This window comes from Convolutriloba macropyga, chromosome 1, assembly GCF_964194025.1.
Source record: "Convolutriloba macropyga chromosome 1, txConMacr16.3, whole genome shotgun sequence".
Classification (NCBI taxonomy): Eukaryota; Metazoa; Xenacoelomorpha; order Acoela; family Convolutidae; genus Convolutriloba; species Convolutriloba macropyga.
In genome coordinates, this window is record NC_134468.1 from 19393194 (window position 1) to 19420260 (window position 27067).

General features: G+C 36.4%; 2 protein-coding genes across 2 annotated transcripts in view; both read right to left on the reverse strand.

Moving 5' to 3' along the window:
- Positions 1–10615: 10615 nt before the first annotated feature.
- LOC142336137 (surfeit locus protein 4-like) overlaps positions 10616–27067 on the reverse strand; it is a 229081-nt gene continuing 212629 nt past the window's right edge. The window contains exons 2-5 of the mRNA XM_075384722.1: positions 20744–20917; positions 18187–18357; positions 11813–11856; positions 10616–11734 (exon numbers count right to left, since the gene is read on the reverse strand). Coding sequence (XP_075240837.1) covers positions 11278–11734; positions 11813–11856; positions 18187–18357; positions 20744–20884 — 813 coding nt within the window. The 5' untranslated portion in view covers positions 20885–20917 and the 3' untranslated portion in view covers positions 10616–11277. The remainder of the gene's footprint in view (positions 11735–11812; positions 11857–18186; positions 18358–20743; positions 20918–27067) is intronic.
- Positions 21244–22484, reverse strand: LOC142346631 (diphthine methyl ester synthase-like). Its single transcript, XM_075398878.1, has one exon. The coding sequence runs from the start codon at positions 22382–22384 to the stop codon at positions 21521–21523; it is 864 nt and encodes a 287-aa protein (XP_075254993.1). The 5' UTR covers positions 22385–22484; the 3' UTR covers positions 21244–21520.

A 27067-nucleotide genomic window follows, 5' to 3' on the forward strand; every position in this document is an offset into this window, starting at 1 on the left:
GAAGGATAAAAATCCGAAAAGAAGAGACATTTTCCATGGTATGTACTGTTCGAATCGGTGTTCGAGTTCGGGCTTGAATGCTCTTATTCTTTCTAAAATTGGTTCGGCCATTTGTTCTATTGATTTGCTGTTTGTTCGTCGTGTTTCCATTTGTTTAAACTCTGGTTGAATTTGCTGAAGAATTTGAATTTGTGCCTCAGATCTTGATGAGACGTTTGGTAGTTCATCCAATGGGGGCAGTAGTTTAAAGAGTGTACTTATTGGATCTGGCAATTGAAAATCTAACCGTGTTGCCGGTACTGTGTCACAAGCAGTGAGGTCTGAGCGAAGATGAACATTTGGTCCTCTAAGCTGTTTTCCACATCCCAGTGTGATGATACACACTCTGCACCCAGGATGCTCAATTCTTGCCAATGGATTGCTGCCATTACCAGCGCTTTCGATGAGTGTATAATCGTCTTTGGACGATGTTATTAACCAACGACCGAAGCCGAGATTGCGTGCTCTTTCAGTCAACGGCAATTCTACTACATCCAGTTGACAGCGTTGCAATGCAAGTAGCTCGTCATCGTGGTAAAGTAAAGTAGCCATACAGGACTGATAAGTCTGTTCTGTTGGAATGGCTTTGGTGCATATTGCGTATTTTTGGGATCCGATACAATTTGCGAGCTCGTCTTCATCGATAAACGCTAGTTCTTCTCCGTCGTCTGAGACGGCCATGTATTTGGCTTCAAGTCGCCAAACTAAAGCTTTACCCGTATCCCCGTCCGGCATTGGGATCGGAATGGCATGCAATACGTTTGAAAAAGACTTACAGCATACAGCACGCATTTTATTATCTTGAAATTCAGACAGACGATTGTGCTCAGTACAGTTCAGTTGCTTGTGAGTCTGCAATGCTCTCATCGTGATCAGTTTCTGTTGTATCAATAGTCAGATTTGGGTCTGGGATGTGGTCAAGTGGGAAGTAAGTTATGACTTTTACCTGTTCTTCCTTTGCTTTTTCTGATGGTTGTAAGAGGTTATATAGCGAGTTTTCTCGGGCCAATGCCAGATGATCATTTCTGCGAAGGTTGTATCGTCGATTTGAGCCAAAACGACTGTCGGACGGTAAGAAGTTTCAGTTGTTTGAGAAGACGTAGTCTCCTGTATCAATTGATTCTGGTGTTTCTTGCGTGTTTGCGCTTGGAACTGAGCCTTCCACGAAGAATGCATCTTGGTCAAACGTCGGTTCGTGTGTCATATCATGAAATTGTATTGGCGGGTCTTCAGAAGAAAAATTAGCTGTTTGGATCTTTGAGTTGAAAGAAACTGACTGGGCATCTGGTGTTGTTATGGGTAGCTGCATGTTGTCTTCGTTAATGGGGTGCCTGACTTGGTTGTCGAACAGCTGTGGTTCTCTCTCTTGTTCTGGTATGGTGGGATCTGCTTCAAAGTTTTCGGGGTCTACATGTTCGAGGTCTTCTACTTGATATTGAGGTTTCACAGGTCGAAGTCTCATTCGATGGATACATTGCGTGTAATTTGTGTTGGTTTTGCGTACAATGTAGTTTGCATTCGTGAGCACTTTTTCTACTCTGTATAATGGTATCCACCTGCTTTGCTGTTTATTCATCACTGCTACTTGTGTTGTGCTTTTTGGGTCAAGGATCAGGCAGTATGATTTGGGTTTTAGTGGTGTGGCGTTGGCTTTTCTGTCATAGTACTTTTTATATTTCAGATAAGACGAGATAAGGTTGTCTTTTACGCTGGAGAAAAGCTCCGTAGTTTTGTCTTGTAGCTCTTTAATGCAGTCGTATTTTGGGTGAGACTCCCATAATTTTGTATTCTGAAATCTGAGGTCCAAAGGATTTATCGGTGTTCTGCCGTGAAAGACGTCAGATGGCGTGCACCCAAGAGCTGGTGCAAATGTTGTGTTGTGTATGAATACTGCAATGTCAACGTATCTATGCCAGTCCGAGGAAGTTAGGTTTTCGTTAATTCGCAAGATTTGTTTGAGCGGTGCGTGGTTTCTTTCAAGTAAGCCAATGGTTTGCGCATGTTTCAGTGTGCAATGTTTGAGCTCTACCTCCAATAGGTTTGCTAGTTCGCTCATTAATTCGGATGTAAACGCAGTTCCAAGGTCACATATGATTCTTGAGGGAATGTAGGAGTGTCTCAGAAAAATTGAGAAAAGGGCTCGTGCTACGGTGTCTGCGTCGCCTTTCATAAGAGGTGTGGCGAAAAGGTACTTCGAGAACACGTCAATACCTGAGAGAATGTACGTGTAGGGAGAAGGGTGCATCTTTCCCACCAGATCTATTAGTAAAAGGTCTGCTGGGAAGTTTTGTAGAGACGAAAGTGGTTGTAATGGAGGTTTCAATGCAGATGTTGGTGCTGGTTTTGTTTGCAAGCATGTGAGACAGTTTCTGATATATTCTGTTAGGCGTTCAGTGAAGTTCGGGAAGTAAAATCGTTTTCTGAATTCTGCTATTGTCAGTGAGACTCCTTTGTGCCCACTCCAAACACTGTTATGAATTCTGTAGAGTACTTCCTTCTGTAAGTGCGACGGGACGCAATATTGTTTAATAAATTGGTTTCCAGTGTGGTTATAGAACTTGCGATGAAGGACGCCTTCTGTTATCGATAGTCTTGGGAACTGCTTGAGATACTTTTTTAGGTCACTGGATAGATATTGTCCTGTAGTCGGTGAACCTCTCTCAAACCAGAGCAGTACCCGTTTGATATCTTTGTCTTGTTGTTGTTCGGCACGCAGGTCTAAAAGTCCGTGCCCGTGAGTGACGAATTCATCCAATGGGTTTTGTTCATGCATGGCGTTTATTTGTTGCGTTGCAGGTGCAAGAATTTGCAGTTGAACGTCAGCTCGAACATTCATAGGATCTTCTCCGCTGGTTTGTTTTCTCTCAAGTAAGTATGTTTTCATAATTTTGGGGGTATCGTCATTTTCTGAGCTGTTCAGATAACTGATTGAATTGTCAGGTGTATCTGCTGCTGTGTTGATTTCGATTTCGTGCATCGGTATGCGTGAGTTGATGCGTAGCTCGAGCTTTTCTTTCGGGTTTATGTGTATTCTCGACAGATAGTCCGCTGCTAAATTGGCTTTTCCGGGTATGTGTCCCAGTATGATGTCGAAGCTGAGCACATGATCGAGAGCATTCCAAAGTGTTGGCGGTATGATTTTTGTTTGAAAGAACCGGGTTACTGATCTGTTGTCTGTCAAAATGAGAATTGGTTTTTTACATCCCCATATAATATTTGCAAAGGTGTCTAGGGCAAAGTGAACTGCGAGGAATTCTTTCGCATATATCGAAAGTTTGAGTTGGTTTGGGTGGAAAATTTTAGATCCAAAACTGACGGGTGCATAAATTTTCAGTTCCTGATTATCATCATTTGTTGTGTAGTCTTCTATCATTAGTACGTATCCGGCTGCGTAAAAGGATGCATCGGCCATTATTACATATTGCTGGTCAACTTTGGGTAATCTGAGTGAAAGGTCACAGGCTGTTCTTAGATCATTTGTGAGTTTTTCCAGCATAGTTTGGTGATCTTCTTCTATCACAAAATTGGTGTCTTTCTTAAGTAGACGATAGAACGGTAAAAGTTTTTCAGCGAGTTCAGGGATAAAGGCTTTGTAAAATTGAAAAAATCCGATCATTCGTTTGACTTGTTTTGGGTTTCGCGGCATTCTGAATGTTTTCAGAAAAGTTGTAATCTTCTGTGTAATTGGTGTGAGACCCTCAGAGGTTATCGTATTACCAAGGAATTGTATTTCTCTGAGTCCAAATGCGCATTTGTCTGTTGCGAGTTTCATTCCTGATTCTCGGATGCATGTAAAGACTGCTCGAAGTTTTTCCAACATGTCATTTGTGTCATGTGCTCCGATGCCAATGTCGTCGACGTACTGAAAGCATTTATCCGCTGTTATCACGGGGTCCAGGTTTCGACGCATGAATGAGCTAAAGGCGCTGACACTTCTGCTTAGTCCTTGGGCTAGTCTTTGAAAAGCATATGTTCTCGATGCGAAGTTGAAGGCCAGTAACTGTACTGATTGTTCATCTGCCATTGGTACAGAGAAGTAGCCGTGGCTGCCATCCATCTTGCAAAAGAGTTTCTTGCCGGCTAAGTGGGTGCCTGCATCTGCTAGTGTAGCTATCGGGAAGTTGTTATTGTTGTAGTCGTTTCTAATGAGATGGTTTATTTTTCTTAGATCTACTAATATTCTGAGCTTCCCGTTTGGCTTCCGTTTTGCAAATATTGGAGATGAGTAGCGGCTGAAGGGGAGCGTTGTTATGACTCCGTAGTACTGGAGAAGGGCTAGTTCAACAAGCAAATCGTCTTTGAGATGGATTGAAATTCTTTGAGTTTTTGAGTATACAGGTCTGTTTGTGTCTGGTGTCAATTTGACTGAGAATTTGTGAGTGTAGCCAATGTCAAGGCGGTGCCTTGTGAATATGTCATTGAATTCGACTAGAAGCTGTTCTGTTCTTTCTTTATCTTTGTCAGAGAGTACGCTGTCGCTCCATTTGAATGCGTTAAGAAAAGTTTTCCTGTCTTCGTTTCTCGAGAGTGGTTGAATTGCTTCAAGATTTTTAAATTTAACAAGTTCGTCATATATGCGTTTTTCAACTTCACTCATCTTGGATGTGTCGGGATTGGTTTCTGGGGTCGGAAACCAGAATCCGTTTTCGTGTTTTATTGTTATATGATTTATTTCGCCTTTTGCTGTTCTCTCTATAGATTTTTCTATTTGCTTTATTGTTTTCTTTGAGTCGCTTGATGGGAAAAGTTTTGGTTCAAGTGGTATCAGGTAGCGTGCTTGCTCTGGTGTGATGATTTCGAATGTTGTTACTGGAGAGTCTTGTCTAATGTGAAGTGGAACTTCTGTTGTATTGATTGCAAGTAGGGTGGTTGTTTTGTTTTTTGTAAGTTTGTCAAGCGTGCTTGTTAGACCAAGGCCCATTTTTTCAAATTTGACAGTAGGCTCTACGAGTCCAATTTGTTCTTGTGCATCAGTTTCCTCCGATGGGATTAGTTCCAGGGATTTTTGTTCCCCAGGTGAGAGCGTATAGGTTGTTTTGGTTTTGAGCATGATTTTTTTTCGGCTGTTGAGACGTTTTTGTTTGTTGTTACCTTTTATGTGCATTAAATTTAGCTGAAAAGTAAATTCTGGTTTTTGGAGTAGTCTGTTGTGGGCATCAATAATAATCTCATTTTTATCAAAGAAGGGAAAGCCAAGAAGGATAGCGGAAAGTGTTTCAAACACCATGAACTGTTCCTCAAATTGTAAGTGGCCAATTTTGAATGTCAGTTGGACTGTAAATAAAATAGGTGATTGGTGTAGGAAAGCTGTGGAAACGTTTATTTCAGGAGGATTTGTTTTTTCTGGTTTTTGGTAGAGGTTTCTGCTTATTTTATCAAAATGTTTCTTTGACATGGCGCTACTGAATGCTCCAGTGTCTGCTACTGCTTTCATTATTAATGTTTCGAACTGTAGAGGTATTATAAATACATTTTCGCTATAGTTTGTCATGCTATCTGGTATATGTTGTAGAAAAACATGCAAGTTATTTAGTTTTTTGATTGCTGATTGAATGGCATATTTCCATCGCGGTATGCTGGTTGACGTTCTGGACAATCTCGGGCAGTGTGCTCATTGCTAGCACATGTTCTGCAAAATGTCCTCATTGGTGTAGGAGATCTTTCGGTACGTCCATTACTTCGGTCGTTTTGTTGGAAGTTTGACCTTCCTCTCGAATAATTTCCTCGACCTCTCTGAAAGCTTCCACGGTTACGTCCTCTGCTGTTGTAGTTGTTACTGTATCCTCGGCCATTTTGGTTTCCATTGTACTGGTATGTTTGTCTGTTGTAGTTGTAGCCTCTGTAGTTATTTCCTCTTCTGTAGCTAGGGTACTGAGTACTCTCCACGCGTTGATGCGGTGGCTGTGCTACTTGCATCGATGCTATGCCTGCCGCCATTATGCTTTCTATGGCTTGGGCCACAGCAGGGTTTCCCGATGCGTTTAGTGTATTGAATGCCGTGGTGTATTGTGGTTCGGGGTTTATCTGATCAATTCTGACTCGTCGTTTGATGATAGCGCATAGTTCGTTTACAGTGATGTTGTCATTCTCTTTCAGCAACACTTTCTTGTACTTGAAGGGCATGCCTTGAATGAATTGTTCTCTTATTCGTCTTGTTCTTTCGTCAGTGCGGTCTATGTGAGCTGCAGGATCGTCCACAATTGCGAGGTTGGCGAGGCGTTGCAGATCTGTGAGGAAGTCATCTGGTTGTTCTTTCACTGGATCAAACTTTCTCGATTGCAGATCGAGCTCAAAGTTTCTTCTTTGGTCTGCTCCTGCATATCGGTTGCGTAGGTGTTCAAGCGAATCATCTAGATCGTTTCTTGTGTTTTCGGCGAGTCGAAGGTAATAGTTAAGTGCATTACCGGCTAAGTGTAGGTGAAGATATCTTGCACGTTGGTGGTTCGCTTCAGGAATTCTAGATACAGCAATGCTTGCTCTCAGTAGTCCTTCAAATTCAGGCCAGTTTTCGTTTGGTAATCCTGAGAACCTTTTCAGATGTACGTGAGGCGGACTTGGATCTGCCATTTTCTTTTAGTCAGTTTGTTGTTGAAGTGTTTCTGTGGAAAGAGCAATTTGTGCGCTTCTCCAATTTAGCTGTGTCACAGAGTTTGCAGTTTAGGCTATTTGGTTGGTCTTTTTTGTTCTTCGCTGCAAGTTTTTTACTTACTTTTCTGTCGATTGTTTTGTCGTTGAAGAATACGAACGGGTTTCTAGGATGATAGCCTTCCAATAGTGTCATAGAAGGACTGTTGTGGCTTGCGTTGTATTTTTTTCTTTGCTAGCAAAACAAAGAGGTTGATGCTCAAATAATTTTGAATGGGTAAAGTTGGTTTGTGCTTGTGGTTTGGTTAATTTCTCGAATTCGGTAGTTTTGAAAGAAATTGTAAAGTTCTGAGTTTTTTGTAATACGGATCCGTTTGATGTCGGTTTGATTGTCTTCTTGTGCGATAAAATAAAGGCTGATTCCAGTGTTTGTTTTTCTAATGATTCGAAGATTGTAAGTGGTTCCGTTAATGGCTATTTCCATGAGTTGCAAATTTTTCTTTCTTTTTAACAGAAGTAAGCGTTCAACATCTCTGTCGCCATATGATAACTCTCTTCTTATTGTTTGCTTCTTCCTTTTTTATCTTTTTAGAAGCAGCTATGTAGGTGCTAGTGTCAAGTACTATATTGTATGAAGACAGAGTTATCGTTGCAATATCCTTTCTAATAAAGGCTTTTAATTGCAAGTTTTTGCTAAGTGCTATTCGAAGCGCGGGTTCGGTAAAAACGCTCTTTTTCTGCTACAAGTTTTTCAATTCAAGTAATATGGAAAGCAACTAAACTGTACTGAGCACAATCGTCTGTCTGAATTTCAAGATAATAAAATGCGTGCTGTATGAATTTATAAAAGTCTTTTTCAACCAATCAAAATTTAGCATCGTCATAAAACCTAAATACGGTCCGGTAATTATAGACCATGGTTAGCGTTTAACGTGCCCGACGATTTGTTCATTTCCGATCAGTTCATATTTGATTAAGTTGATAAAACAGAAAAAAATGAAGTAATTTAAGAGCTTGATTTCTGCTAACTTTGTTGGAACACAACTTTTTGTTCATTAACGTAATTTAATTAAACCTTCAAATCAAACAAAATTGGTTTCGTTAAAAAGCGCGTAGATGCTCAGATGCGCGTTTACATTCTTTTGTAAAGCCTCAACATAAAACATTTTATAAAAACAGCAAAAAGTTGAAGTTTTAATAAAAATAACTATTTAATTTCAGTCGACTCAAATCAATTCTTCGAAAAACTTATTTTACTGATAATGCTTCACAAAATCAACACCATACACCATACTTTTTCAACCATTCAAAAAGATCAGTTAATGCAAAACAATTTGAACTTCTTTGCTTCTTGTCTCCTCATGTCTAAAAGTACCCAAAACTTTTTGTACCATTGAACAGAATAATATCACTTCTAAAATTCAAGCATCTGAAACAACTGATCAAGGTTTTGAAACAAGCACATTTTTAAAGGTTAACGTTTTCTAAAATTAGTCAGTATCTTATAATAGTTTTTCGAGAAGCAATGCCAATTTTCAGCTCGCGGTAAAAGAGGGTAAGAGAGAATCAGCCTTTTCATGACTTTATAGCTTCGCAGCAATTTCGGTAAACCTGGCAATTAATTAAACTAATAAAATCCTAAAAATTAGCCTCACCCCGATTAAATGATCTTAGGTTTTCCAGTTCATCGCCTTTTTGGGGCCAATAAGTTAATTCGATCAGACAAAACATGCAAAAAATACCACCATGGCATGACTTTTACGGACATATTTTGATAGCACTAAAAGTAGATGCTTTCTTAAATGTTCTGGAATTGGACAAACTGACCCAAAAAAATTGAATTTAATTTATGCCAACCAAAGGCAAACGAACCAGCCTTCTTCACCAGAAAGCTGAAAGAATCAGGCAAAACCAGTCAAAAAATTACCATGTACTATATAAATTACTTTCGATAATTGATTCATGCTAGCGTTTAAAATCTAGAGGCTATAATTATAAGCCGACTACTATCGGACGAATTGCTCTCGAAGAACATAAACCGACAAATGTCGGAAGATTTGCTCTTGAACGACAGGCGAGGCAATTTACTCTAGGGTCTGTAGCCCAAATCAATTTATCTTTATCGGTGCCAAAAACCTTGCCCCCAACGGGATTCGAACATCTGCCCTCCAGATCCACATCCACACGCCCTAACCACTGCGCTACTAATCACTTACCTCTGCTAATCTGCAACCGGTTTTATATTAGCAACACGTTTTACTTCGGAGCAATAGAGATCACTCAAAAATGAAGAACGAAAGCGTGAATAAGTCACTTGAGAAGTCAAAAGAATGTTCTAGAAGAAAAGCACAAAATTGTCAAGCAAAAATTTGCATAAAAAAGACACGTTTACAATAATTGCTATGAACTTCGTTCAAGCGCAACTAAACAGGTGAGGGGTTGAATTTGGTTGTAGATAACTTAAGCATAGAGAGGCTAACCTCAGATCACGAGGACAAAAGCAGGGGGTACAAAACTGCTCCTCAAACATGAATATCTGCCTCCTCAAGCGTTCCTGAGCAGCTTACCTGAACCGCACTTACAACTTAGTAAAGCTCTAAGAGCTGCTCAGAGACTTGATGCCCTCGCGCTTTACCAGATTCTCAAAAAGAAAACATACCCGGCAGATTGCCGGAAAATAGCCGCCGTTGATTCCAATAAGCATAATTGGGATCGAAAGAATAGAAGATATTGAAAAAACAATTTTTGTACAAAAACATTTTTAAGTCCGATTTATTTTGACGGCATTTCGTAGTTGAACATATTTCTGTTTCTTAGAGAGAGGCTACAGTGGCTACTATCAATGCCAATATGCATAAGAGATGGTAACTAAGATTTATAGGAACGACGTTCAAATAGCGGGCATCTAAAATTGGGCTTTATGGGTTTATCCCGTTTCCATTTCTGACTTCAATTTTTTATACCGACTCTGTTCATTTTGAATTGCTTTGCTTAGCAACTGATGTTCAAATTCACTTTTAGCAGAATGAGAGAAGAGAGAAACTAGCCTAGAGAAGTCAAAAAGATTTCACGCAAAATGTCGAAAAAGCGGCAAAATGGTAAAGCGAAAAAAAGTTTGACGAAGTAAAAAAAACATAGCAGGACAAGTCCTGACGTACAATTCAAAGAATTTTCATTGACTAAACAGAAAACTAGACCTAGAACGGACTATGAATGGATTGGAAAAATCATTTAGAAAAAAATCCTATCCAAAAAATCGAAAAAACAGTAAAAATCAAAGTGAAATTGCCGCATGTGAACAAAAAATCACTACCGATAAAGCGAATTTTTGTTCAAACACCATATTCTCACTCTACTTTAAAATTAGAGCGAAAAAATTTCACGCCGCAAAACCACTCGCTTTTTCGCTCCATTTCCTGTTTCGGCGTGACCAAAATCACTACTCCAATTTGACTTCAAAAATCATGAAAATGTGTGAGCAGATCTTAAAAAAAAGACAGCGCCCCAATACAATTCAAATTCTTTGAATTGTAATAAAAAAAGACAGCGCCCCAATACAATTCAAATTCTTTGAATTGTAAAAAAATACGAGCGCAATAATAGCCGGCTGAGAAGATGAGGGCGGCTATTAAAAATAAACGAAAAACTCACGCAAGATTCTAGAAGAAAACCGCCAAACAAAATTTTTGCATCAAAAAGATATGTTTACAGTACTTGGTTCAACTTCTTCGAGAGGAATTGTCTCATTAAATGTTAGAACGCAGGCTTGGCATCATTTAGTACTGATATGATTCTGTCATTTTGATATTTGCCATATTTTCAGTCTTCGCATTTGTGTTATATCATTACGCCAGATCCTGGCACTGGTAAATTTTGTGAGCTGCGTATGACAAATGTACCAAATGATTAAAAGAACAGATATACCCTTCAAACATTAAATGATAAACTAAGCTTGAACTCACTGAATTATTTGATTCTTCAATGATAAGAACACAATAATAATAATTTTTTACAGTTTTAAGCTTAATTTATAACATCAAAAATTTATAACTATTGACCGCCCCAAAACCAAAAACAGAAATTTATAATAACATCCATAAAACCACTCAGCATCATAACAGAAAGAAAAACGTCAACAACATTTATCGTTTCACATTTTCAGCATTATAATTTGAACATTGACTCATTTTCAACTTCTGTGCATCGACTGGGATCCACGCTGGAGATATTTTAAGAAAAACTAGGACCTTTTAAATGTCAATAGTTAGAAACAAATGTCAATATTCGATCAAAAAGTCAGCGTGCAATAGAAGCTGAAACTTTGCTATAGCTCTCGCACTTAATAAACAGATGGTAATCGATGCATAACCATTTAGCTTAATATAACTCATTTAATAACATCACATAGTACAAATCAACATAACATCACATTAAATGGTTGAAAAAGCGTTAGTAACTTGAACCTTGTACATACAGATAAAAATCTGCCTTATAGCCGCTGTACTAGTATACTCACTGAAAACATAGCAAATATTTGTACATAATAGATTTGATATTAGTCAATGTCGGCACAGTTTGTTAACATTGAAGCCTTGAAAAGGTTGATTACACTAGATCAAGGATTGGGTGCGTTTTTGTGGTTCAATTCTATTGCTACCATTTCTTTTTCTGTTCGTCCATGCTAACGCCTCCTGGGCCTAGGGCTACGACCATTAGGAGTCCACCAACGATAGAGAGGGTTTGGAAAAAGTCATACTTGAGGAAGTCGCGATACACACGACCGTAAGGAATGGACCAGAAGTTGTTAAACATGAAATTCATAAGGAACAACCAGAGGCAGAGAATCATTGCTGACAGTTTGGTCTTGTAACCTACAGCCACCAGGGTCATAAGAGCAGCTTCAAATATCATGACAAATAGTCGCACAAACTGCATGTCGAAGTGAAAGAGGCTGATGAACATTAGAATTAAGAGTATTCGGCCGCTGAGCTGGAAGTAGCTCTTCGGTTGGACAGAAGAGCTCATTGAGGGTACACCCGCAAACAGACTCTTGTTCTCATGCTTACACTCGGCTAGTAGAAGCAGGAGACCTCCAATTAAAGCTAAATTCCTAAAATAACATCACCAATAGACAAACATTTACATGAGGTATGGTATCATAAACAGACCATTAAGATACTGTACGTACCTCATTAGAAATCGAAGTTCGTATATGATACTGTATGCAAACGTCTGAAACAGAACAGCAACGCCTCAACTTCATTGTACATAGTCAATTAAAGGCAATTATCTTTCCATCGTTCAGAACTATGGGGTATTTTTTTCAGTCTCATATGACTTTTCTTCAAAACTTAACCTAGTGTTGGAGGGGAGTACCAATATATAATCCGCTTTCCTTCATCAATATCAATGATCGATCCTTCATCAAACCCTATCAATATATTTGTGATACGTTTCATTGAAAGCCTGTCGACTCTAGACCATTCCAATCTTTTCAGCAAGCTGCAACTCCAGCCCCTCAAAATACAAACAAGCCAAAATTTGAGACGTCCACAAAGTCATCATTTTAATCACCCTAAGCAGCTAATATTTTTTTGCAGTACTTTGCCCAAAACATTCACGCAGTGTACTGTTCAAATGCAAAAAAAACTTCTGCGCTCAAAAATTAACGTATCTTTTCTCGAAAAAATCTTAAATAAAGAAACAATTTCCTAACACTGTGTACACTATTTACGTGTACTTTTTTGTGTACCAGTCTATGTGTCCTATTTTTGAATAATCGCTGACTTTTAGTTCTATATTGAGAATCAAGGCTAAAAATAATCAGCATCAAAAGTTGGTGCCACGTTGGTTCGAAATGATGCCACGTTAGAGGGCCGATGAAACTTGTTGTTAATAGGACTACTAGAAAAAACTATCATAAAAACCAAATAACAAATATTAATTACAACTAAAACCCGATGTCTATATTTTAAAAAATCATAACAAAATCAAACTCGCATCAGATAAAACTTAAACAAAACAAATTGACCTATACTTCATAAGAATAGATATGGGACCTGTCCTCAATCGACTGTGTAACAGGTCGTCAAAAAAGAGCAAAAAGGTGCGAAGTTCAAAAACATTTTTTAAAAATAGAAACCTATTTTTGAACTTCGCACCTTTTTGCTCTTTTTGACGACCTGTTACCCAGTCGATTGAGGACAGGCCCCATATCTATTCTTATGAAGTATAGGTTAATTTGTTTTGTTTAAGTTTTATCTGATGCGAGTTTGATTTTGTTATGATTTTTTAAAATATGGACATCGGGTTTTGGTCGTAACTAATATTTGTTATTTGGTTTATCATTAGATATTAACTGAAATTAAAAAAAAATCATTTATATCTCCAGAGGAAGCAATAGAGACCTTTCATTGTTCAGTGTACGTCATTTGACTACAACAGCAAAAATAAAAAGTTCAATTCAACTTTTCGCGAAAATGGCAGTCAATCCGTTAAAACCGTAAACTTGTCACTAAGAGCATTAAAAATGTTCTATTGTGCAATATTTCAAAGCCAACAAGAGCTACCATTAAAAACATTACTTAAAAAAACAGAAATCCTTTAAAATGTACAAAAACAAAAAATCTCAAACAATTTTATGAAATCTCGTAGTAACAGTAGTAACAAAGCCGAGAAACAAATGGTTGAAACTAAGATTAAAATATAGCTCACTGGAAATGGGTTGTGGCTTGTCCTTACAGTGACTAAGCTACAAATCGACCAAAAAAGCGATCAAAAATAGCCGAATCTCAAAAATTCGAATGTTTTTGAAAACAAAATTTTTCAAAAGTTATAACAGACATAAGATTTCAACAAAAGGAGTTGTAAAACCTCGGGTAGCCAATTGGGCCTGTTATAAATGAGATTAAGTCACGAGACTACCGAATAACAAGAAATACAATCAGAAGCACAAACTTCACAATCAATTCTACGAGACCATAAAGTTCAAGGCACTATCATCATAAGATGTTACCTGCAAGAACTGTAAGACGTCAATTGCTTCTCACTAACACGTTTTTTTATAAAAAGGACTACGTAAAAATTACAACAGAACCCCAAAAATTGAGCAACAAAGAATTTTAAAAACTAAATTGTGGAATCCATCAGTCAACACATAAAATCAGAGAAAAAAAATCTTTGAATCAACAAAAAAGAATTGAGACTTCTTATCAGTGAGATTGAATTAGATGATGACAAAAATGAGAGCAAAAAGAAAACGAATGAAAAGCTGTTTTTTTAAAATTTAATTTGAAAGTCATCAAAACAAATAGCTATAAACTGATATCTTTGAAAATGTTCAGTTAAACGTCCTGGGGAAGCAATTGAGTCTTATCATTATCTAGTATATGTCGCACAACAAAAAGAAAGACAAACATAGGCAAACAAATCCAGTTAATTTTGCGATAGAACTGTGTCTCAGCCCAAATACATAAGCTATTCAACAGAAACAATTAGCATATTCAGAAAAGCCTTTTTTCAACGCTGTGCATTTTCCCAAATAAGCTGTCCTACAATTGGACCTGTCAAAAATGTAAGTTCGACACGGAATAAAAGGAACTCAGAAAATGTGCAATTAAGCTCAGAAATAATTTTAAAAAAGAAAACTCGTATCAAAACCAAGAAACCACAAGTTTACAAACGGCTTCAATCAGGCATCAATTTAACGAAAACAGTTAGTCAGAGCCATAACAACCATGAGTTTAATTCCGAAATCATCTGAAACCATAAAATATGGTTTTTGAGCCACATGTCTTGAGAAAAGTTTCTTTCAATAATTAAGAATTCATTTGAAATTCTTGTCAGTAATTTACATAAAAAACAACAAATGCGAGAAAACGTCGCGCCCCAAGAAAATCAAAAGATTTCGAATTTCGTTTTTTTTTTTACAGGGAGTTTTCCAGATATTAAGTTTTGTGAACATTCGGCCCAATTGCGTTGCTTTCGTTCAAAATTTCGGTAATTTTGGTCAAAATATGTTAATTTTTTTACCGTACAAATCCATGAATAGAACAAGATCAGCTCTGACACAGCTGCGCGGCTGTGACAGCACCCAAGTGCTCGGATGGATCAAGTCCAAAAACCGGCAAACAAGTATGACTCAAGAAAAGACTCAATTGTTCAAATGGTTGCGAAAAAGATCAATTTGCATATAAATTTTTTCAGAATACCACATATAAATAATGCATTTTGTATAATTATCGAGTTTAAATTTGCAAAAAAATGGCAAAATTATAAATCTAGACGACTCAGAGAGCCAGCGGCAGTAAAACTAGCACTCTTTTTGAGCCTGCCAAGAATATGGCCGCAGTTTTAAGGTGTCTTCTGGAAAATTTAAAGAAAGTGGGCTAAAAAGGCTCATTTGGTCTCAATTTTGACAATCCTGAATTTTGATAAATTCTAGCCAACATAGCAACAAAATTCAGCCAAAATTGACGAAAAAAAACCAATTAAGTATATAGTTCCTATCCCCCCCCCAATAAACTGGTTCGCAACAATTAAATGAGATTTTTTATTCGCGGTTCTGACAAAAATACCCAAAGTTGAACAACCTCCTTGTTGAAGTTACTGAGGCCTACAGTCAGGTGCGACGAAGAAATCGTGAAAGTTACCATAAAAAATTGTGTTAATTTACTTTTCGTTAATGGTTCAATTCACGCAACAGCTAGCTTCCTTGCCAGAAATGAACTTTTTGCGTAGCAGCCCGCGTCAATTTCATTTTTTAATACAAAATCCAAAAGTAAAAAAAATTAAATGAAACAACCTCAAAATACAAACAATGTTTTTAATTTTAAATTTTTTATACAATGATAGAAAAACAAATAGAAATGTGCACTTGATTGTACCAAGTAATTACTTTTGATGACGACTCAAATATTGAGAAAAACAGGGATCATTTTTGTTAAATCTGGAACAAAGATTAATTTTACATGTCAAAAATCACACAGTATTTTCCGAAACTATAACACCTAAACTGTTTTTTCAAAAGAACCTCACAAAAAATGCATTTCAATCCTGCTAATTGAATTCTATCAATGGCCATATCTGTCTATTCATGGAGCTTAATCCTCCTGTAACTATTTATTTAGATTAGCTGTTCGATGTTCGACACAATATTGAAAGTTTATTCAATTTTTGAATATAGTTCCGTAAATAAAACCGTTAGCTCATTTTGACTGATATTTAGAAAAGTCTATCGGGTAGGTTTGTTACAGTGAAGGGCATATTCTCGATTATTTTTGAAGATTTATTGGAAATTTTTGACAAATCTATTTTTGTAATTTGCAGTTCTCCGGGAAAAAATTCTCCCTAGAAGATCCTTGGCAGTATCGCGCTTTTTTAAAGAAAACAAACCTTTATGAGACATCACAACTGAGTTCAGAACGCTTCTGTTTTCAGAAGTAATAAATGACCAACTAATTATTAAGATCTGGTCGATAATGCCATTTTACTGATAACTTCGTTCGGTTGACTTATATGTTAAATATTTATCAAGAATTCAGCAAAAACAGTTGTTTTTATTTCAATTTGTTACAGACGGTGTTTTTTGAAATGGAAATTTTGGAAAGTGCATTATTATTTCTGTAAACAATAAGTAACTCTGACTTTCACATACTGAAGGTTAAGTTGTTTTGTTTCATATAGTGATCCGTCTTTAGCAAAGAGCTGCACCATCGTTCCGTTTACTCACCACAGAACAGCTCTATCCTTACAAGCTCACCTCAGCCTCGGTTCCACTGAAACTGCTGACAAAATATCAAAATTAATAGCCATGAAACAGCTTCATGGGGATTTATTACAAGCCACTCTGATTATGGAAACCTCTTCTGATCACAATGTTTTCTATCACAAGGAGCAGTTAATTTAATTAAATTCGTGCATACTCCATAAATAAACCTTATTTTCATGAAAATATCCAATGACAAAGTTGAACGCTTTTGTTCAGCATAAAAAGTGTTAAAGCAGCCATTTTCGTGAACGCAATGATTTATTATTTTATTAGAAGAAATGAAAGTATCAAAAAATTCTGTTAATGAGTCAGTGGGTTAGTTTTTCCGGCAGCAGTTGCTGAAAAACAGTTGGAGTGAGTGAAATGGGTCGAATTTTCTGGCATCTATCTCCTTTCTCACAAACAGGTGTAAAAAACCGTTTTTGAAAACTTTAGGAAAAGCTCGTGCCTATCATTCCAGGTACGAAGTTAATTTATGCTCCTTGAAAATTAACATAGCCAGCAGATTGCCGAAATAGCTTCGAAAGAATAGACTAGCGTGCTGTATAATAGAGATAGAAACAAATACAGATCTAAAATGAAAAAAAAATCGACGCCGCTCAAAACGCTAGGTAAAAGACATTCAGCGATAAATTAATAAAGCTTATTAAAATTCATTCCACAGAAGCCTTTTATTAGGGACCTTTACTGCAAACATGAGTTCCCTTGACCTTAAACTAATCCATAATTAAAACTAAGTTTTAAAGTTCAAAAGTCATTTTATTGAGTGAGGTAAGCCACGTATGATCAAAATCTAATCGAGCAAACGAACTTAAAACCTTTGCTAGAGAGAATGAGAAATGACGTCACGCGCGCAAACGCTGTTAGTGAGAGGAAGAAGTCATTCAAAAATTTTGACTTTTTCAGCTTTGAAAAACGAAAAATACCGTCAGACCACGAAACAAAAAAACAGAGCAGGACATGTCCTGACGAACAAATCAAAGAATTTTCATTGAATAAACGACAAACTAGACCTAGCACGGACTATGATACAATTGGGAAAACCGTTTCTAAGAAATTCAGATAAAAAACAGAAAATAAATGCCAAATGCCGCAGGTGAATCAAAAAACCACTAGCGAGAAAAAGAATTTTTGTTCAAACACCGTTTTCTCACTCTACTTAAAATTAGAGCGAAAAAACTTGGATTGAATTGCAAAGAAACCAAGAGCCCCGCAATATAGGTCCGCTCAGCTTACAGCTTCGCAGCTATAAAAAGAGTGCGAATCAGGAATTAAATCTTCTCATTTATCCAAACCAAGTCTGATAGCAGTTGCTAAGCATTTTTTCCAGCCTCAACAAGATGGTTGCCTTAACTTGCATAACTTAACAAGAAATGTTGAGATTTAAAAAACGAAGTATTAATTGAAGCTGCTTGAATTTCAAAATAATTGATAATTTTGAGACAATTATCACAAATGCCTAGATGAGCTTTAAGTTCTGCCCCCGAATTCAAAAGCCAAATTCAAAAGTAAGTTCTTTTCCAGAAACCTTGAAAAGCTTTCTAACTACGAAAAAAGAAACCCAGCAACTGATCTCAATTTTATTAAAAATGGCTTTCACATTGAACAAAAGTATAACTTGCGACAAACAATTTAAAAAAATGACGAGGAACCGTTCTTATCTCAATCAAAATTTTTCTTAACATTTTGATCCGAAAAGCAATTGATACATCTTTTGCGGAAAGTTCAAGTGCAAGTGAAAATGCAGACAGTAATTAAAATCAATCAAAATAAAAAGCAAGACCATAACTGACCTGAAGAACAACAATGCCGAAGAGGACGTAGAGATTGTACTCTGCAAACTTCCTGGCCAAGATAAATCCACTGGGAACTAGCTGACCGAGGAGATTGACTATGACAAATAAGTGTCCCAAGATAGCTCCACATGACCACACACTGTCCATGTAATCCTTCTGCTCATCCCACTAAAATACCAACATTCATATAAACCATCTTAGCCAGCTTACGTAGCGCGGCAACCATAATCAAATCACCTCAGCACTACGCTTTCTTTGTTGCTACCACACTACGGAAGGGGCATTTATATGCTTACCTTTTTCGAATTGATCCAAACTTCGTCCGATAAAACTTTTAAACCTTAAACCTGAACTTCTTCAAGCTATCATACCATCTGAACATTAAGACGGAGAGCCCAAAGTTATTAAAATTCTACCAATCAAATACACATCCAAACACTTTTTAGTATCCGTATACAATTATCCTTTTGCGTACAAAATTTCTAACAGACAACTTAATATAATTTAATAGCAGAAAAACTAACTCTCTTAGGGCTTTTCTCTGCAATGATTTTCGGTCTCTAATTTTTCCGAGGATTTGGTCCCAAGTGCGCAGAAATGGGCATATTTTCCATGTTCCCGTCTATAATCTATTTGGTGTATGAACATTTAAATGTCAGGTTTTGAGAATCATTTAATGTAAAAATGGCTAACTGTTTTGTATATAATACATTAGCACTGGAAGTTTTCATTTCATTAACATAGCTGGCAGATTGCCAGAAAATAGCCGCAATAGATTCGTAGATCGGCAGTCTAAAAAAAACAGTAAAAAAAAACAGACCAAAAAAATTCGTCTTTTCATTGAAGGCTGATCTGTTATATTTTGATTAAAAATCTGTATAAGTTATTGCTGCCTCTATTAGCTGATCTCAAATAACCTTCATTTAGAGTGATACACACCCATTTGACCTTATCTCTTTGAATTAAAGTAAATAAAAGTCAATTTCAAAGTGAGGAAGTCTTTTTTGAGAGTGAGGTAAGTCAAGTGTGACCAAAAATTTAATCACGCGCATGAACAAAAAAATCGCTCCACTAAGAGCGAAAAATGACGTCACACATGCAATTCAGTTGAAATTGCATGAACGAATGAACAACAAAAAATGGCTGTGACGTCAAATGGTCGTAACAAAAATCATGACGACGAAATAAAAAACATAGCAGGACAAGTCCTGACGTACAATTCAAAGAATTTTCATTGACTTAACAAACAACTAGACCTAGAACGGACAATGAGTGAATTGGGAAAACCATTTCTTAAAAAATCAGATGAAAAAAAAACAAAAAAAAACAGAAAATCAGTGTCAAAATGCTGCTAGGGAGAACAAAAAACCACTAGTGAGATATGTAATTTTGCTTCTAATAAAAAACTAGGTCCAGAATGAGCTGTGAATGGATTGGGAAAACTATTTAGAAAAAAATCCGACCCAAAAAATTGAAAAAATAGTGAAAATCAGTGTGAAATTGCCGCATGTGAACAAAAAACCACTACCGAGAAACCGAATTTTTGTTCAAACACCGTTTTCTCACTCTACTTTAAAATTAAAGCGAAAAAAATTCACGCCGCAAAACCACTCGCTTTTTCGCTCCATTTCCTGTTTCGGCGTGACCAAAATCACCACTCCAATTTGACTTCAAAAATCATGAAAATGTGTGAACAGATCTTAAAAAAAAAAAGACAGCGCCCCAATACAATTCAAATTCTTTGAATTGTAAAAAACCAAGAGAAGGCCAATAATAGCCTCAGCTATCGCTGTGCGGCTATTAATCATTTAATAACCTTCAGTTTTGAAAAAGCAATGAATTAGGTGCCAACGGGTTTAACTGATTGATATACTTGCAGAAAAATGAAGTGGTGAAAAAGAGGTGATTTCGATTCAAAAACCAATTTAACGTAAAATCAAAACTGTGAAGCACTAATTGCAGACAGAAAATTGAACAATTGCCACATGGGACATCGATGGATACTATTAATTAACTTAACTATACCATTAATTAACTTTAAAGGCTAACGTTGAGGGCGAATTGCTCTCAAACGACGGGCGAGCAGTTGCCCTCGGAAGTAGCCATCTGGGGCTGAGGAATGCTAGTATTAGGGGATGGGTGAGGGGAATTTTCTTTCTTCTTTCACAACTTTTGTTCTGCAAGATGACCAGCACACTTGCTTTCAAGAATGACATTGACTATAACATCCTCTTTCATTTAAAAAAAAACAAGATCACCAATTACATAATTGCTACGAACTTCCTTTAAGAGCAATTACAAAGGGGTCTACTTCTTTTCACCCGATTCATTCAACCTGAGACTAACTTAGACAAAAAACAACGAAGGCTTAACGTAAGAAATACCGCAGAGTAATTTGAAAGAACTCAACGCGAATGAATTAAGCCTATGTTTCCAATAGTTTCCATATTTAAAAAATGACAAATATCCCCATGGACAAAAATAGTAACAACAATGAGAGCAATGAAATAAAAATGTTTGTCTTAAATAAAAGTGTAAGTTTTAAATATCGAACCTGGAACCACATACGGAATCCATCCTCGATGAAGGTGCTGAGAAGACAGACTCTGGCAACGTGTGGAATCACATGTTTGCTCTGTCTTAGCACTTGGTCAGCGACATCCTCGCCCTTCGCTAACAAATCCTTGAACTCCATAAAAGCACCTACTAGCTCGCAAACAATCTACCTGAAAATAATGCATCGTAATCCATGCTAGGGATACATGATCATACTTTTTGACAGTCAACAATAACTTAAAATTAACGAGCAACACAGCAACCAGATATCATTGATTATTGTTGATTGTCCTTAATGTCAGATAATAACCTATTTCAAGATTAATATTGCGTATCAGATCACTGGAGAGAGTACGCTACTGGTTGATTTAAGACCTGATTTTACACGAACGGAACAAAACTTGACCATTAAGAATCTTGTCAGAAACAAAGTGTTAACTAAGGACGATAAGCTGTCATGCTAAATCGTAGCGCGTCGCAAGCCGGCAAAAATTAGAATTAAATTTGTCAAGTATTATGAATTCTTAACGAAGCTTCAGATTTCACATATTCTCACTGAGAAAACCAGATCCCAACTTCACTGACACTCTATTCAAGCATATTTAGGTCTAGTACTTTAATACTAAACAGAATATTTCAAAGTAAGCATTCGTGTCATTTTCCGCTCTGTCATAATCGCATACACAATCGTTCACTGCTCTTAAACAGCCTTCACTTCTGCACCGGCACCAGATTTTCGACGCTTTGATTTTGCCTCGCAAAGCCTTAAAAAAATTTATTTAATCTGAGCTTTGAAAAAATAAAGATATTCTTGTTCTAATTCATGGAGGTTCGCCGGGATTATTAACGAGTGCAGAGGTCTTCCAACATCAGCGTTGCACATGTCCGCCAAAGAACAGCATTTAATGATCTGATCTTTAGACCCTAATCTAGCAACAGCTACACAAATTGATGACGGTGTCAAATCACATGCATTCTCTTCAGATTCGTTCAATATTTCAATCGATTCACAAATCTGTGACGCAGCTTCATGAGCAGTCATAAAACGAGGAGGTTCAAATATCTTATTACCACGCATCATATTCTCAACAGTTTGCTCCTTCACTTTGATATCTAACAGGCATAGCGTATGTAACCCTGCTTCGAAATTTTTCATAACTTTCTCGAAAGCACTGGTCGGTTTCCACGTGTCTGTCCAGAAACAAAGAGAAACCGTTTCACCGAATCGATAAAGTTGAAGTCCGGTAGCACCAACAGCTGTTAAAATCGACGCGTTATGAATAACTTCAACCTTAATTCCCTTCTCTCGAGCCCTGAGTATCATATCGTGATGAGTTGTAGCCGCAAAGGGATCACCAACTACAAGAATAGCTATATTATTTTCAAACGCATGAGATAAAATATCTCTTTCACAGGTCTGTTCCATCATTGTTCTATCCGCCAAAACGATGGATGATTCATCCAAATTGAGTGTCTTTGCAAGATGCAGTTTTCCGGATGTTCCATCATCTAAATCTAGCTCTGTCATTAGCGATGTATAAGTTTCCAAGAAGATACGACTACAAGTCTTCAACGCATTTAAACCTCGAAGGGTGATATCATCTGGGGAGCCAAGGCCGAGACCAACAATAAACAACATGACAACTCTGAAAACTTTATAAACTACAACCACGTTTCTGAGCAGTTCAAAATATACGTAGACTTAATAATCAACTAGCAGCGTTAAAGATATCAACGATTGATTAGATTCACTCAGAGACACAAATCTGAATCAACAGCATATTAATAAACGTTAAATAAGTACAGATTATAGAAAAAAAGTCACTCTTATGCATTACATCATCACAAGTCTTTAATAGAGTACAAAAGGACTCAAATTAACCAAAAAAAAAACAGCACTATCCGATTCAGAGGAATTGAACAGATAATTACTAAGATAACAGATAGATAAAAACAACAGACAAAAGAGGAACCCATTTATATTTGCAACGCTGGAAAACAAGCAAAAACAAAGTATAACTTCTCTTTGGACTCCAAGAAGGGAAGCAAGCTGGTTCTAAAAACCTCTCATCACAATTTCTCCGGACGAAAACCGAAGTTGAGCTTTCGAAACAAAATATTATTTCATAGTGATCAAACTGATTGGCTCCTGCGTAGTTAACGAAATAACTTATTATTACATGGGAAGAGACCAATAAAAAAAGGTTAATTTAAAGAAAGTCCCTCCCCTAAAAGGGTAGTCGGTCAACTCGTGGCGGCAAGTCAAGTATATACATTTATGTTTCCTGACAGTAGTTAAAAATTATAGCATCAAAAGCGAGAAAGATGAATAGCTAACCTAGAAAGATGAACCGTCATTACCACGCATCATATTCTCAACAGTTTGCTCCTTCACTTTGATATCTAAAATGCATAGCGTGTGTAAACCTGCTTTGAAAGTTTTCAAAAATTTATCGAAAGCACTATGTATGCAAATTTTGTCGATATACCAATAAATAGAATTTTTGAAACACTTGACAAAATTACTGCACAAAAATTAAACCTACAAAAAAGCCAACAAACTCTGTTAAATCTCTGTTAATCAGAAGGAATTTGAGATTTAATAGTCCTGCTCTTTAAGAACAATATCAACTTGAACAAAACAACTCAAATTAGTTCAAGTTTCCTGCAAAAAAATCGGAACACTTCAATCCTGAAATCAAATTTTAACTTCAAAATCTGCATACCCATGAAAGATGTATCGCCTATTAAAAACCATAAGTTAGAAAAATTGCAAAATTAAAATTTCCAAATGATTAATAAAAATTAAGATTAGTTCAATTAACGAACCATTTTCCCAGAAACTTCAAATGTCTCTTTTACACAATGTGATGAAAGCAAAAAAAAGTCGACATAGCAATTCTCATAACCTTTGAAAAACTGATATGAAAACTGTACAATTATTGGCTGACGGATTAGTATAATGTTTCAATAGTAATGCTTATATTGAACAAAAACGATGCATCCAGAAGGCCACTAACTCGGTTTTGATAGGATTCATGGTCGCTGAGGTACTTCGGAAATTGTGTGACAATGAAACCAACGTGTCATTCAAACTGCCATGTATGCTCTCATCATGTTTCTACACACTAACAGCTACATCGGACTGGAAAAAAATTTTGAGATCCTGTGCCTGTGCAAAACAAAAATTACTCTAAAAGAAAACTGGCCTCATAAATTTGAACTCGATTCCAAGAAGTAAAATAGTTTAAAAATATCGACCCAATAAAGTAATATGACCTTTCTAAAGCAGTTCGTAGTCGTGGGAATTTATAAATCCAAATGATTTCTTGTGATAAAACGTAAGACAGAAAACAAAACATAGCCGGCAGATTGCCGGAAAATAGCCGCGATAGACGCTTGTGGCCTTCCATGAATTGAAACAACTAAAGAAATAATATAGACAGATCGACCACCCGTCCTTCAATAGACCACTCGACTTTTTGGGTTACATTGGGACTGTCAGTTTTATGACACATACGCTCTAAAAGGAAAAAGCACTGAAAGAGCTTTTTTCAAAAGTGATATTGGAAATCAAAAACAACACTAATACTCGAGAAATAGGGCATATAAATTTGGCACTCATTAGATGCGCACTATTGATCTTTAACTAGAAAATGTTCACAAAATTTAAAGTTCTGTGAGTGAGTTCAGAAGTCATTTTTTAAGTGAGGTAAGTCATGCAATTGACCTAAAATCAGAAATGACGTCACGCACACAAATTTTAACTGCAAAGCAGTAGAAGTCATTGAAGTTATTGAAAAAGTCAATTCCAAGAAGTCAGGTTGTAAGAATCATCGATGGAGACGACGAATCAAAAAAACATAGCAGGACAAGTCCTGAAATACAATTCAAAGAATTGAATAAAAAATCAGAAGTACTCTACCTGACCAGCACATCAATTGAACAATGCCAGCCAAAACAAAAACAAAATCATCTAAAAAATTGAGAAACCAAAACAAACAAATTACACAAAAATATACTCATTGCTAAAACTCAAAGCTTTTACCCTTAAGGCACAATTTGATCCCTTTAAATATACCTATTGCAAAAATATGTTCAACGCCAATTTTTGTCTCTAAGATCGGTCCAGTATTATATCTCCAGGATCTGAAAAAATCATTGGCGTTTGAAGACCGATTAACTCGAAAATGACCGAAAAATTAAAAAATGAAATCAATTGCAAACTTTAATGTTGCAGAAAGTCGTAATATTAATATATTCAGAATCAATTCTGTGTCTCTAGTAACCCAAATCCAAGCCTTAAAAATTCATTGCCTCAAAGGTCGACAGGCAATAATTTTTTAGAAAATTCAAATTTCAAAAAAAGTTTATTCTATTTCATGTTGAAAACCATGCAATTGCTACCTAGCAACCATTTAATAACATACTATCAAACCCTGAATGAGGTTACCTGGCTACTTATGCAAGAAAAACTGAATAAAAGACAAATGTTTTTGAAAAAAAATTGAAAATGGCAAATTTTATCGAACAATTTCTTATATTCGAATTGTTGAAAACAAATCCATTGACACTAAAAACCATACAGTAACTTTTTATCAGACCGTGGAATAGGTTTTCTGGCACTTGAGAATGGACATATATCAAGAATTGACAAAAATTTTAGGAAATCTTAAAAAAATTGCAGATTATATCAAAAAAAGAAATGCTGAAATTCGAAACATTAAAATGTAGAAAACCATTCCATTGTTACTAGAAACTATGCAGTGCCCTATTATCAGACCTCCTTAAGGAGAATCTCTGGCCCCTGAAGCTGGAAAAACTCAAAAAATGACAAATATTTTCAAAAAATTGCAAAAAAATAGTATCATTTTGCGTTTTGTATTAGTTCATAAAATAGACAACTTAGCTGGCAGATTGCCAGAAAATAACCGCAAAAGATTTTTAGAACGGCAGTCTAAAAAAAACAGTAAAAAAGACAGAACAAAAATTTCGTCTTTTCATTGAAAATTGATCTGTTAGATTTTGAATAAAAGTCTGTATAAGTTATTGCTGCCTCTATTAGCTGATCTCAAATAACCTTCATTTAGAGTGACACACACCCATTTGACCTTATCTCTTTGAATTAAAGTAAATAAAAGTCAATTTCAAAGTGAGGAAGTCATTTTTGAGAGTGAAGTAAGTCAAGTGTGACCAAAAAATTAATCACGCGCATGGCATGAACAAAAAAACTCGCTCCACTAAGAGCAAAAAATAACGTCACACATGCAATCCAGTTGAAATTGCATGAACGAATGAACAAAAAGTGGCTGTGACGTCATATGGTCGAAACAAAAATCATGACGACGAAATAAAAAAAATCCAAGAGAAGGCCAATAATAGCGCCAGCTATCGCTGTGCGGCTATTAATAAAAAGAAGACAAAAGAATGCCATTGAATACACAGATGGCAGATTACCAAAAAATAGCTGCGATACCTTGCAGATCTGCAGTTTCAAAGAGATTTTCAAAAAACCCGGATAGAAAGATAGGTAAACTATCTTATCTCCATGAATTAAATTGAAAGTTATTTTGATAGTAAGAAGTCATAAATGAGAGAAAAGTGATAAATTTGGTCACGTGTCACTAAAAAGTCAAGAAAACAAATGTCAAGAAAATTGAACAAAAAGTTTTATAAAAAAAATGCTAAAATTCGGGATATTAAAAACTTAAACATTCCATTACGTCTGGAAACCGTGCAGTGACCTCTTAAAAAACCAGGAGGAGGTTCCTTGGCTCTTGAGGCTCGAGAAACCTAAAAAATGCAAATATTTTCAAAAACTTGAAAAAATAGCAAGTTTTATTAACAATTTGTGATATTAAAAAGTTGAAAACTATTCCATTGCCAATAAACAAATTTTCAGTAACTTATTATCAACTGACCCTTGAGGCTGGAATAATGACAATAAATGTCTAAGAACTGAAAAAAATGCAAGTTCTACAAAAAAATGGTGAAATTCGTGATGTAAAAATCTTGAAAAATATTCCATTACATCTAGAAAGTATGCCATGACCTATTATCAAACCCGAGACGAGATTCCTTGGCTCTTGAGGCCAAACAAACCTTAAATTTGGTAAAATTTTAAAAAAGGAAAAAATTGCAAGTTATCAAAAAAATTGCTGGATCTTTTCCGTTTGTGCCCCCGCCCGCAGCTTAGTGGGTGCATATTATTTGCAACCCCCAGACGCACTTGAAATATTTCTACATAATGATTTACTATGTAATGACACGTGTTCTGTCACTGGGGGGAGCATAACGTACTGGTGGGGGGGCACAAACGGAA

What these genes read in the sequence shown, in the direction of transcription:
- LOC142346631 (XM_075398878.1), bottom strand. Translation starts at nt 22,384, where the DNA reads ATGTTGTTTATTGTTGGTCTCGGCCTTGGCTCCCCAGATGATATCACC.